The 12492-nt window shown below is 42.7% G+C and overlaps 1 protein-coding gene across 3 annotated transcripts in view; it reads left to right on the top strand.

The window, feature by feature from the left end:
• Nucleotides 1-12492, top strand: part of LOC110497690 (rho GTPase-activating protein 5) — a 37178-nt gene that overhangs the window by 15371 nt on the left and 9315 nt on the right. For all 3 annotated transcript variants that reach the window (XM_021573967.2, XM_021573969.2, XM_036954679.1), the window contains exons 4-5: nt 9248-9325; nt 11154-11285. In XM_021573967.2, coding sequence (XP_021429642.1) covers nt 9248-9325; nt 11154-11285 — 210 coding nt within the window. The remainder of the gene's footprint in view (nt 1-9247; nt 9326-11153; nt 11286-12492) is intronic.

Here is a 12492-nt window from a genome sequence, read left to right as displayed (position 1 = left end):
GAGAATCTTGTTTGTCGTGGCCTGAGAGTCCTTCGGGTGCTTTTGGCAAACTCCAAATGGGCTATCATGTGCCTTTTACTAAGGAGTGGCTTCCGTCTGGTCACTCTACCATAAAGGCCTGATTGGTGGCTTGCTGCAGAGATGGTTGTCCTTCTGGAAGGTTCTCCCATCTCCACAGAGGAACTCTGGAGCTTTGTCAGAGCGACCATCAGGTTCTTGGTCACCTCCCCGTCCAAGGCCCTTATACCCCGATTGCTTAGTTTGGCCGGGCGACCAGCTCTAGAAAGAGTCTTGGTGGTTCCAAACTTCTTCCACTTAAGAATGATGGAGGCCACTGTGTTCTTGGGGACCTTCAATGTTAGTATCTCGACACAATTCTGTCTCGGAGCTCTATGGACAATTCCTTCAACCTCAAGGCTTGGTTTTTGTTCTGACATGCACTGTCAACTGTGGGACCTTATATATATATATATATATATATATATATAGCAGGTTGCTCAGCAAGGAAAAAGCCACTGCTCCAAAACCGCCATAAAAAAGCCAGACTACGGTCTGCAACTGCACACGGGGACAAAGATCGTACTTTTTGGAGAAATGTCTTCTGGTCTGATGAAACACAAATAGAACTGTTTGGCCATAATGACCATCGTTATGTTTGGAGGAAAAAGGGGGAGGCTTGCAAATCGAAGAACACCATCCCAACCGTGAAGCACGGGGGTGGCAGCATCATGTTGTGGGGGTGCTTTGCTGCAGGAGGGACTGGTGCACTTCACAAAATAGATGGCATCATGAGGTAGGAAAATTATGTGAATATATTTTAGCAACATCTCAAGTCATCAGTTAAAGCTTGGTCGGTAATGGGTTTTCCAAATGGACAATGACCCCAAGCATACTTCCAAAGTTGTGGCAAAATGGCTTAAGGACAACAAAGTCAAGGTATTGGAGTGGCCATCACAAAGCCCCGACCTCAACCCTATAGAACATTTGTGGGCAGAACTGAAAAAGCGTGTGCAAGCAAGGAGGCCTACAAACCTGACTCCGTTACAGCTCTGTCAGGAGGAATGGGCCAAAATTTACCCAACTTATGGTGGGAAGCTTGTGGAAGGCTACCCGATACGTTTGACCAAAGTTCAAATTGTTTAAGGCAATGCTACCAAATACAAATGTAAACTTCTGACCCACTGAGAATGTGATGAAATAATTAAAAGCTGAAATAAATCATTCTCTATACTATTATTCTGACATTTCACATTCCTAAAATAAAGTGTTGATCCTAACTGACCTAACACAGGATTTTTACTAGGATTAAATGTCAGGAATTGTGAAAAACTGAGTTGAAATGTATTTGGCTAAGGTGTATGTAAACTTCCGACTTCAACTGTAGGTGAAAATGTATGTCTAGGTGCTGATCGGTCGTCAGAATTGTGGAATAATACTAATGTTACGGTAGGATTTGAATGGAGAAAGCTGATCCGAGAGCATCGCTGCCTTTTTTCATCCTATCTGTATCGACACATGCTCCAACTACACACTTAATGAATGTTCTCTCCGCGAGGTGTTCTTGTGACCCTAGGTAACATGATCAGCTTGTCAAACTTGTCATTATGGATTCCAATACCTATGTCGCTGTTCCTTCCTCTCATAATTAGCCCGGTTCTGCCCAGGTATGCTGTGTGGCAGTCAATCCAGTCAGCCTGGCTGCAATCCAGTCAGCACTAGAAGAGGAGGATCGAGAGAGGAGAGAGGGAGAGAGAAGGAGTTCATGTTAATGATTGCCTTCTCTGCTGTCCTCTAGTCAGTGCAGTAGCAGTGTCAGGCCCCAGTTGCCGTGCCTCCTCTCCTCCCTCCATCCCTCATTCTGCTAAGTCTTCTTGAGTACCAGGGGAGCTGCTTCTTACTGTCTGTTCTGTTGTAGGTGTACACATTCTTGATGGAACCTTACGTCCACTGACAGACTCTGCTCTGCCAACTGGGCTTGATGTCTATGAGCTTATCCTTCACTCTTTTACTCCTGGTCCAAATGCCTCTGCATGAAGGTAGTGCACTATATAGGGAATAGGGTGCCATTTGGGATTAACCCTGTGTCAGTGTGCTCACTCAGCCCCAGAGAATAGAGGAGCAGTTATGTGTCTTGTCTAGAGTATCTACCTAAGCTTGTCATCAAAGTTTACAGTATAATTGTTTAAACCCTAGCCTTCTGGGTTAAAGTTCATAGGAAATCAGTCACTTGGAAGCCAGGCCCAGCCAATCAGAATTAGTTTTCCCCCACAAAAGGGCTTTATTACAGACAATTTTAGAGTGGCCTTTTATTGTCCCCAACACAAGGTGCACCTGTGTATTAATCAGCTTGTTGATATGCCACACCTGTCAGGTGGATGGATTATTTTGACATGGAAGAAATGCTCACTAGCAGGGATGTAAACAAATTTGCGCACAACATTCTAGAGGAAATTAGCTTTTTGTGCATGTGAAACATTTCTGGAATCTTTTATTTCAGCTCATGGTACACTCTTCATAGTTTTATATTTTTGTTCAGTATAGTTAACAATGGCATCCTACTGTATTATGTATTTCTCCCAAATGCCTACATATTCCCTTTTCTTTATTACATTTTTGTATTTGTTTTACCCCTTTTTCTCCTCAATTTCCTGATATCCAATTGCTAGTTACGGTCTTGTCCCATCGCTGCAACTCCCGTACGAACTCAGGAGAGGTGGAGGTCGACGCAATGCTTCTTCTGAAACACAGCCCTGCCAAGCCACAATGCTTCTTGACACTGCTCACTTAACCCGGAAGCCAGCCACACCAATGTGTCGGAGGAAACACTACAGCTGGTGACCGGAGTCAGCGTGCATGCACCTGGCCTGTCACAAGGAGTAGCTAGAGCGCGATGGGACAAGGACATCCCGGCCGGCCAAACCCTCCCCTATCCTGGACGACGCTGGGCCAATTGTGCGCCGCCTCATAGGTCTCCCGGTCACGGCCGGGTTAAAACAGCCTGGGATTGAACCCGGGTCTGTAGTGACGCCTTAGACTGCTGCGCCACTCGGGAGACCCTTCTAGTGCACTACTTTTGACCTCGGCCCATAGGGTGGGCTATTTGGGATACAGACTAGTTCACCCGTCCCATCTCCTTTCCTCTCCCGCATTGTATGGGGCTGGTGATTTATGGGCACAGAGGGCTGCAAGGATGAACAATTATTAAAACACTAAGCTGGAAATTAGAGGTTGACCGACTATGATTTTTCAACGCCAATACCGATTATTGGAGGACCAAAAAAGCCGATACCGATTTAATCGGCCAGATTATTTATTTATTTATTTATTTGTAATAATGCCAATTACAACAATACTGAATGAACACTTATTTTAACTTAATATATTACATCAATAAAATCAATTTAGCCTCAAGTAAATAATGAAACATGTTCAATTTGGTTTAAATAATACAAAAACAAAGTGTTGGAGAAGAAAGTAAAAGTGCAATATGTGCGATGTAAGAAAGTTAACGTTTCAGTTCCTTGCTGAGAACATGAGAACATATGAAAGCTGGTGGTTCCTTTTAACATGAGTCTTCAATATTCCCAGGTAAGAAGTTTTAGGTTGTAGTTATTATAGGAATTATAGGACTATTTCCCTCTATACCATTTGTATTTCATTAACCTTTGACTATTGGATGTTCTTATAGGCACTTTAGTATTGCCAGTGTAACAGTATAGCTTCCGTCCCTCTCCTCGCTCCTCCCTGGGCTCAAACCAGCAACACAACGACAACAGCCACCATCGAAGCAGCGTTACCCATGCAGAGCAAGGGAAACAACCACCCCAAGGCTCAGAGAGAGTGACTTTTGAAACGCTATTAGCGCGCGCTAACTAGCTAGCCATTTCACTTCGGTTACACCAGCCTCATCTCGGGAGTTGATAGGCTTGAAGTCATAAACAGCGCAATGCTTGACGCACAACGAAGAGCTGCTGGCAAAATGCACGAAAGTGCTGTTTGAATGAATGTTTACGCGCCTGCTTCTGCCTACCACCGCTCAGTCAGATACTTAGATACTTGTATGCTTGTATGCTCAGTCAGATTATATGCAACGCAGGACACGCTAGATCATATCTAGTAATATCATCAACCATGTGTAGCTTACTAGTGATTATGATTGATTGTTTTTTATAAGATAAGTTTAATGCTAGCTAGCAACTTACCTTGGCTAACTGCATTCGCGTAACAGGCAGCCTCCTTGTGGAGTGCAACGAGTGAGAGGCAGGTCGTTATTGCGTTGGACTAGTTAACTGTAAGGTTGCAAGATTGGATCCCCCGAGCTGACAAGACGAAAATCTGTCGTTCTGCCCCTGAACGAGGCAGTTAACCCACCGTTCCTAGGCCGTCATTGAAAATAAGAATGTGTTCTTAACTGACTTGCCTAGTTAAATAAAGTTATATAAAAAAATATATAAAAAATATAAATAAATAAAAATCCATGACCAAAAATACAGATTTCCGATTGTTATGAAAACTTGAAATCGGCCCTAATTAATCGGCCATTCCGATTAATCGGTCGACCTCTACTGGAATTGTATGAGTCGGCTAGGATGCTCTTGTCTCTTAATACAATGTAGTTAGTTACTGTTACCGCTACATCCCAAATGACATCCTATTCCCTACATAGTGCACTATTCTGTGCTATTGTCAAAAGCTGTGCGCCATGGAAGGAATAGGGTGCCATTTGTGAAGTAAGCAAGCACTGGCCTGAGCCTCAGCCTCCCTCCACTGAGGATGGAATAGGGCCCTAGACTCCAGTCTAGACAGAGTAGCTACTAGTTACAAACGACCAGAACATTTCACCACCACAACAGTCAAGTTGGTTTTGGCGATATTAGCTTCCTTCTTTTATTTCTCTGACTGAATTAGTTGAGTCCTTGTCATGATCAATGGGTTTAATAAAACACTTTATTCTGTTATTTTTGTGGAATATGGGTGGGAATCTGTGGCCTACTGTAGATACTGATGTAGGATAGCATTAGGTCAGGAGGATTGTGAAGATGGGCAATGATGGTGAAGTTCTCAACTCTCTCTCAGCTCTGCCACCTGACTGGTTTAACACAGCATATTTCTCATGCCATTGTTGCCTAGAAGAGTTTGGCTTCTATTGGATTTCAATTGACAATTTTGATGCCAAAAATTGTCCTCAATGTTATTTAGCCTGGAAATTAAACTATGGGACATACTGCCTACAGCAGTGATTTTAATTTAGCAAATCTGTTCAAAAAGTATTCCCATGCATAATATATATGATTGTATACAAATGTAAGCAAGGTTTGAATTTAAATGTTTTACTCAAACATATATGTTAGGGCTTCTTGTGGTCAATTTGCAGTCTACAAATTATTTGTAATTATGTTTTGGCCACCTGATCATCCGCTCAAATAAATAAATTGGCCCGTGGCTGAATCTAGTTGATGATCCCTGGCCTGTAGGTTACCATATCTAAGCCTAAACTCGAGCTTTGTGTTCAACAACAGTGTTAACTGTTACATCTGATAACTAGCTAACTGCTGACCTTTTTGTAGTATCATCATGGGACAACCAGAGGCCAGGTGGAAGGTTTTTATTCAGTTGTAGTGGATCGTTCCACAGTTTCTACGGCGATATGACTACACAGGAACTAACTGTCACACCCAGGATATCAGGAGATTTATCTACCGCTGGAGGTTCCATATAATCAGATTTTGAAATGCAAAAATTCCAGTGCTGCCATCAGTCTCCTCAGGTATTTCCTGAAGTTGTAGTTGTAAGGTGAGCCTATGTTCTGTACTAGCCTGGTTCCAGATCTATTTCTGCTGTCTTGCACCTGCAAACTCCGTAGGATTTGGCATTGACAAGACCGCACAAACAGATCTGGGTCCAGGCTAGCTCCGACTTCCAGACAGAGTGAGTGTAGTAGTGGTGTTGGTGGAGATGGTGGTGCTGAGTTAGAGTATTTAGGGAGGAGGACAATAGAACATCCGGCTTAAAGAACACATCTAAATTCGGATCACTTCCCCGTAGCACTTCCCTCCCTCACTCATTTGAGTTCATTTTGTTCTTATTGTCTTTGGCTGCAACCTTCCTCCCAGTCATTCGACTAAATAAAGCAGGAAGGGTCACATCCAGTCAAAAGCCTCGACCTGTCGGCACACACACACACACACACACACACACACTAACACACAATAACTAAAGCTGCATCCTGGTACAGATGAACTGGTGTCTAAATTACAACCATGAGGCATGTGCATATATCAGCTAGACAGGACTGTTCGCTTGCCAGTCCCACAGTTTGAGGTCCGTTTCTCCTTAAAACCAGGGTCACACTCTTCTGTGAGTGCTGTTTCAACGATGGCATGGCAACAGTCAGAAAAGCCATGATGTGGGGTGGAACTAACAGGCGCTGTGACCATAGAAATAGAATGACTAGAACAATTAGGCTACATTCTATTTCTATGGCTGAGACCTGTGTCTATGTACAGTGCCTTCTCGAAAGTATTCACTCCCCTTTTTTCCAGATTTTGTTTTTACAAAGTGGGATAAAAAATGTGTCATTTCTTTTGTCAACGATATACATTAAATACTCTGTCAAGGTGGAAGAAAAATGTGAACGTTTGTAAAAAATGTGTCATTTCTTTTGTCAACGATATACATTAAATACTCTGTCAAGGTGGAAGAAAAATGTGAACGTTTGTAAAAAATGTGTCATTTCTTTTGTCAACGATATACATTAAATACTCTGTCAAGGTGGAAGAAAAATGTGAACGTTTGTAAAAAATGTGTCATTTCTTTTGTCAACGATATACATTAAATACTCTGTCAAGGTGGAAGAAAAATGTGAACGTTTGTAAAAAATGTGTCATTTCTTTTGTCAACGATATACATTAAATACTCTGTCAAGGTGGAAGAAAAAGGATGAACGTTTGTAAAAATGAAAAACTCACATCTTGATTAGATAAGTATTCACCCCTGAGTCAATACATGTTAGAATCACCTTTGGCAACAATCAGTGTCTTTCTGGGTAAGTCTCTAAGAGCTTTGCACAGCTGGATGTGTACAATATTTGCACATTATTTTCTAAATTCTCCAAGCTCTGTCAAGTTGGTTGTTGATCATTGCTAGACAGACATTTTCAAGTCTTGCCATAGATTTTCAAGCAGATTTAAGTCAAAACTCTAGCTTAGCCCCCAGGAACATGCAATGTCATCTTGGTAAGCAACTCCATTGTATATTTGACCTTGTGTTTTAGGTTATTGTTCTGCTGAAAGGTGAATTTGTCTCCCAGTGTCTATTAGAAAGCAGACTGAACCAGGTTTTCCTCTAGGATTTTGCCTGGACTTAGCTCTATTCCGTTTATTTTTATCATACAAAACTCACTAGTCCTTGTCGATGACAAGCATGCCCATAACATGATGCAGCCACCACCATGCTTGAAAATATGAAGAGTGGCGCTCAAGGATGTGTTGTTGGATTTGCCCCAAACATAACGCTTTGTATTCAGGAATAAAGTACATTTCTTTGTTACATTTTTTTTTGCTGTTTTACTTTAGTGCCTTATTGCAAACAGGTTGCATGTTTTGGAATATTTGTGTATCATGTTAAACACTATTATTGCACACAGAGTGAATCAATGCAACTTATAATGTGATTTGTTAAGCACAGTTTTACTCCTGATCTTATTTAGGCTTGCCATAACAAAGGGGTTGAATACCTACAGCTTTTCAATTTTAATGGATTTGTAAAAAAAAAAAAAAAAACATAATTCCACTTTGACATTATGGGGTATTGTGTGTAGGCCAGTGACAGAATATCTAAATGTAATCCATTTTAAATTCAGGCTGTAACGTTAACATAACAAAATGTGGAAAAAGTCAAGGTGTGTGAATACTTTCTGAAGGGACTGGATGTAGAGCAAGTCATTAGACGGTGGTATTTAGCTTACCGCTGTCTTAGCATGCCTTCGTTCGCTTCTCAGAATAGATCCTAACTTACATTGAGTGGCTTTTTAAATGGCTTCTAATGGTAGTTACAGGAAACATTATCTTCACATGAACGAGTGGTTAGAGGAAATCAGAGCATAAGTCAGGAATGACAGCATTAAGAGGGAGTCAGTGTTACGCTCTATAAAATGGAAGCTCTTATCTCTATCTTATCATGCCATGGAAATGTCCTCAGTGCTGCTCTTGTGCAGCGTTTTCTGTGTGTGTGTGTAGCACGATTGTGTTCATGCTCCTGCCCTGCCTGTGAGCTTACATTCTGCTGACAGTGTCAGGAGGGGCCTTACACCGTCGACCAGACTCACACACAAATTGCACAAGGACCAATTGGGAAAGGAAATGAATACTTTTCCATAAGACGTTAATGTCATAACTAAGCTAAGTCCCAAATGGCCCTATGGGTTCTGGTGCACTATATAGGGACTTTGGGACGGAGCCTAGTCAGTCCTGTGCAGTGTGTGATTCACCTGGATTGCCACCTGCCATTTATCTGGCTGCTGGTGAGCAAGAAATTCAGCTCCTACCTGTTCCTCTGCACCTGTACTGCTGTGCTACAGTATTATAGAGTATGAACCCAGTGTGTCATCACATCAGTCTCACCTTGAGTGCTGTAAGAAAGGACCTGCTCTGACATGTTACAGCGTCTCAGGAATATATAAGCCCACGCTGTGTGTGTGAGTGGGAGCGCCCGGCTATAGTATAAACTGCCTCAGTGCTGCTGCTCAGTGTATGTGCTGCAAGGTCACACCCACTGCAGTTTGTCATTGCAGCGAGCACGGACAGAGCGCACATTTACTGCTTATACACACACACACCCACAGAGCTTGCATTATGCAGCTGATTAGATGCTCCCCAAGCGCTGTCCTCAGATCAGCTGGTGTGATCTGAGGACACCTGGCAAACTGATCAGGGTAGCCGCTAGGCTGCTTGTTGCTGCCTCCTCAAAGCATGGCCTCAGGATCCACAAGCTTTAACTGTGTCTGTTCCTTCCTCCTTGTCAACGTGTGTGTGTGTGTGTGTGTGTGTAAGATGGTTCAGCCATGCTTAATGTGGCTGTGTCTGCATTTACATTTTTCTCTGATCTGAAATCACTGCTGGAGGGAAAACCGCTTTAGACTTCTCCCTTTTCCCAGTGGAAATCAAACTATGTTGATAGCAGGTCAGCCTAGTAGGCTGTTTTTTTGTACTTCATAATATCTCCAAATATCTCTTATTTTGTCTTCCAGGACTTAATACAGAGGGCCTGTATCGTGTGAGTGGAAACAAGACCGATCAAGACAATATTCAGAAGCAGTTTGATCAAGGTAAAACACGTCTGCAACTGTCAACTGCTCTTACATTATTTTCTCTTTTAAAAGCTCATTTTTCCCTTATCGTCTTCAAAATATTCATATATTTTTTCACGGATCCCTCCGGAACTTTCATTACGCACACCTCGCCCCTATTCCCAGTGAATTAGTAATTGTAAAAGTGTGTCTTTGGTTCACCATTGTCCTGTCCATTTAATGTTACAATGTCTGTTGGTTCTTGTGAGTACCTGTGCTGTGTGTTTTGGGCTTTCGTGCCCCTGTGGATTGCGCAGATGATTACGGGTCTCGTCCCATGTGTTATTTATTCAAGGTACTCCTCACTCTTTTGTTTGGGTATCAACTCTGTGTTTTTGTTATGTGTTTGTTTGGTCCCCATGCCTTTACATGGCACGCCGTCATTTGGGTACAATAAAAAAAACTATTACGCATTCCTGCGTCTGTCTCCCGATCCCTTCATACCCACGTGACATGTTTGCCCTTAGTCTTTTTCTCTTGTTATTTATAAACTGGACACACATTTAAATCACACTGGTTCATTAAGATGTCAGAAGGAACGGAATTGGTTGAGACAACCAATAATGACTGTTCCCAAGGACTTTAAATTTCCCTCCTAATTGTTTAAATTCAGCCACAAGCATTATGGATGTTTGTCCATGAAAGAGCTGGACTAGGTACAGTATTAGAGTGAATTACTGTGAATCAATGGGAGTCTTAAAACACACAGGGGAAGGCTGATTGTATTAACCTACCAATTAGGGACGGATGGGGTATGTTGCATAATATGATTTAGAATAGATGTTGATATAGTCCCCACTCGGCTGCATAGAGATCTTTCTGCTACCGTCTCTCGCTTGCTTGAAAAATACTGGTGTGTATATATGTGTGTGTGTATATGTGTATATATATATATGTGTATGTGTGTATATATATATATATATATATATATATATATATATATATATATATATATATATATATATATATATATATATAGTGCAATTTGACCTGGACCGGGTCAAATTGACTTGCGCAAGCAATCAATTAATTGCATTTTTATTTTCTGTCTGGAATTGAATTACTGCATAGGCTCACCAGTTGGTTGTATTTCCCAGAGGGGAACGATGGCCATAGATTTAGTTTCTCCCATCTGTAGCCCCATTGTAAGACCCGTTTCCCTTTTTGTTTTCATCCATCTTTCAAATCCAATACCAGTCAATCTGAGCCATCGAGCTGTGCAAAGGGGCTGGGTGGAAAAAATCTCCCTTCCACTGAGTGGCCAAATGACTTCCTATCCATGAGACACAGTTTGCCCAAAAGAGACACTATGGGCATGAATCTGCCTGCTGGCCCGGAACCATTAGTCCTCCTTCCACTCACTCTTCTTCTTCCTGTCTCACCCGCCCCTCTCTCTATTTCTCTTCCTCTCTCTCCTTCTTCTCTTCTCTCTTTCCACCACAGGAATTTGTGAATTAAGTGCATTTTTCTCCCTCTCTTGCCCTTTCTGCTGTCTGGGAGAGAGATCTACTCTGACAGCTGTCAGTTCACCTTAGGCCCTGTCCTGCCCTCACTAGCTCTTTCTCTCTCTCGGCCTCTTCCTCCTCTCACCACTCTCTTCTTATCTCACCCCCCTCTCTCCTCTCACTTCCTCCAACTCTCTTACTCCCCCGCTCTCCTTCACTCGCTCCCCCTCTCTAATAATAATAATAATAATAATAAGTATTAATACATATTTTTTTATTTTTCTAAAACCCAAAGACGCTTTGTGAGTACTGTTAACTTTCTTCCCCTCACCAATCAAGCCATGTCTCTCTCCCCCCTGCAGACCACAGTGTGGACCTGATAGTGATGGACGTGGCTGTGAATGCTGTGGCGGGGGCTCTGAAGGCCTTCTTCGCTGACCTTCCTGATCCTCTCATCCCCTACATCCTGCACCCGGAGCTGGTGGAGGCAGCCAGTGAGTACTGTACTGTTAGTTACACATACGCTGTCTGTCAGTCTGGAGAGCTGACCTGGGTTCAGATACTATTTAGTTTCTTTCAAATGCTTTTAGCTACGCTTGGTTGAGCTTGCCTAATTCAATACTCCCAAAAGTGGCAGAGCAAACCCCGCCAATCTGGCACTCTCAGGCAGGCTAAATTAAATGCGATTCAAAGAAAACAAATCTTATATCAACCCATGTCTGGTCTGTAGGGTCCAGTGTCCTAACTCAGTAACTAACAGCTGTGGGGAGGGTTGACACCCAGCACCTCAGCCCTCTTCCCCTCAAATCACAGCCAGCAGCAAGAGAAGACGAGGTCAGCCAGTTCTTTCTCTCTCTCTCTTGCTCGATGGGTCTTAACAGTACCCCAGTTTTTCTTTTTGTCCTGCTCAGTTCATTGTGTCGTTTATTTTACTGTCACATTTCAGGTGCAGCCTGTTCTGTTTTTGAACCTCAAGTGTACTTTAGCTGGTAGAATGTAGCAACGCTTCATGATGTTGGATGTTTGCCAGGAAGAGTGATGGTGCTATATTCCACAGTTTATAACTGCAAGCAGATGTGAACGAAACTTAGTATTACCCCGTGGCTTATATGCTTTATATTACGTCTCAGGCAGTGTTTCTCCTACCATTATACACTGAGTGTACAAAACCTACTCTTTCCATGACATAGCTTTCACCTGGATTCACCTGGTCAGCCTATGATCCCTTATTGATGTCACATGTTAATCCACTTCAATCAGCGTAGATGAAGGGGAGGAGACAGCGGCAGGCCAGTGGTCGAAAACAGTCATTGATGAAAGAAAAGGAGGCTGCCACGAATTGTTCAGAGCAACAGACGGGCTACAGTTGAACTGCCAGTCCAGTACAACATTGGTGCCCAATGACTCATAAAAGAATGCACAATTCGTCGTACCTTGACACGAATGGGGTTTGGCAGCTGACGACCTTACAGAAAAAAACAAGAAACTGCAGTTGCAGTGGGCTAAGGAACGAAAACGCTTGACACTGGAAAATTGAAAAAACATTGCCTGGTCGGTTGAATCCCAGTTCCTGCTGTTTCACGCTGATGGGAGGACAAGGGTGTGGAGAACCACATGAGTACATGCATCCATCATGCTGCATGTCAACATTGCAGGCTGGTGGTGTGGTGGGATGTGTTTTCATGGCACACATTGGGCCCC

The sequence above is a fragment of the Oncorhynchus mykiss genome, chromosome 19 (assembly GCF_013265735.2).
Source record: "Oncorhynchus mykiss isolate Arlee chromosome 19, USDA_OmykA_1.1, whole genome shotgun sequence".
NCBI lineage: Eukaryota > Metazoa > Chordata > Actinopteri > Salmoniformes > Salmonidae > Oncorhynchus > Oncorhynchus mykiss.
This window is presented reverse-complemented; position numbering and strand designations above follow the sequence as displayed.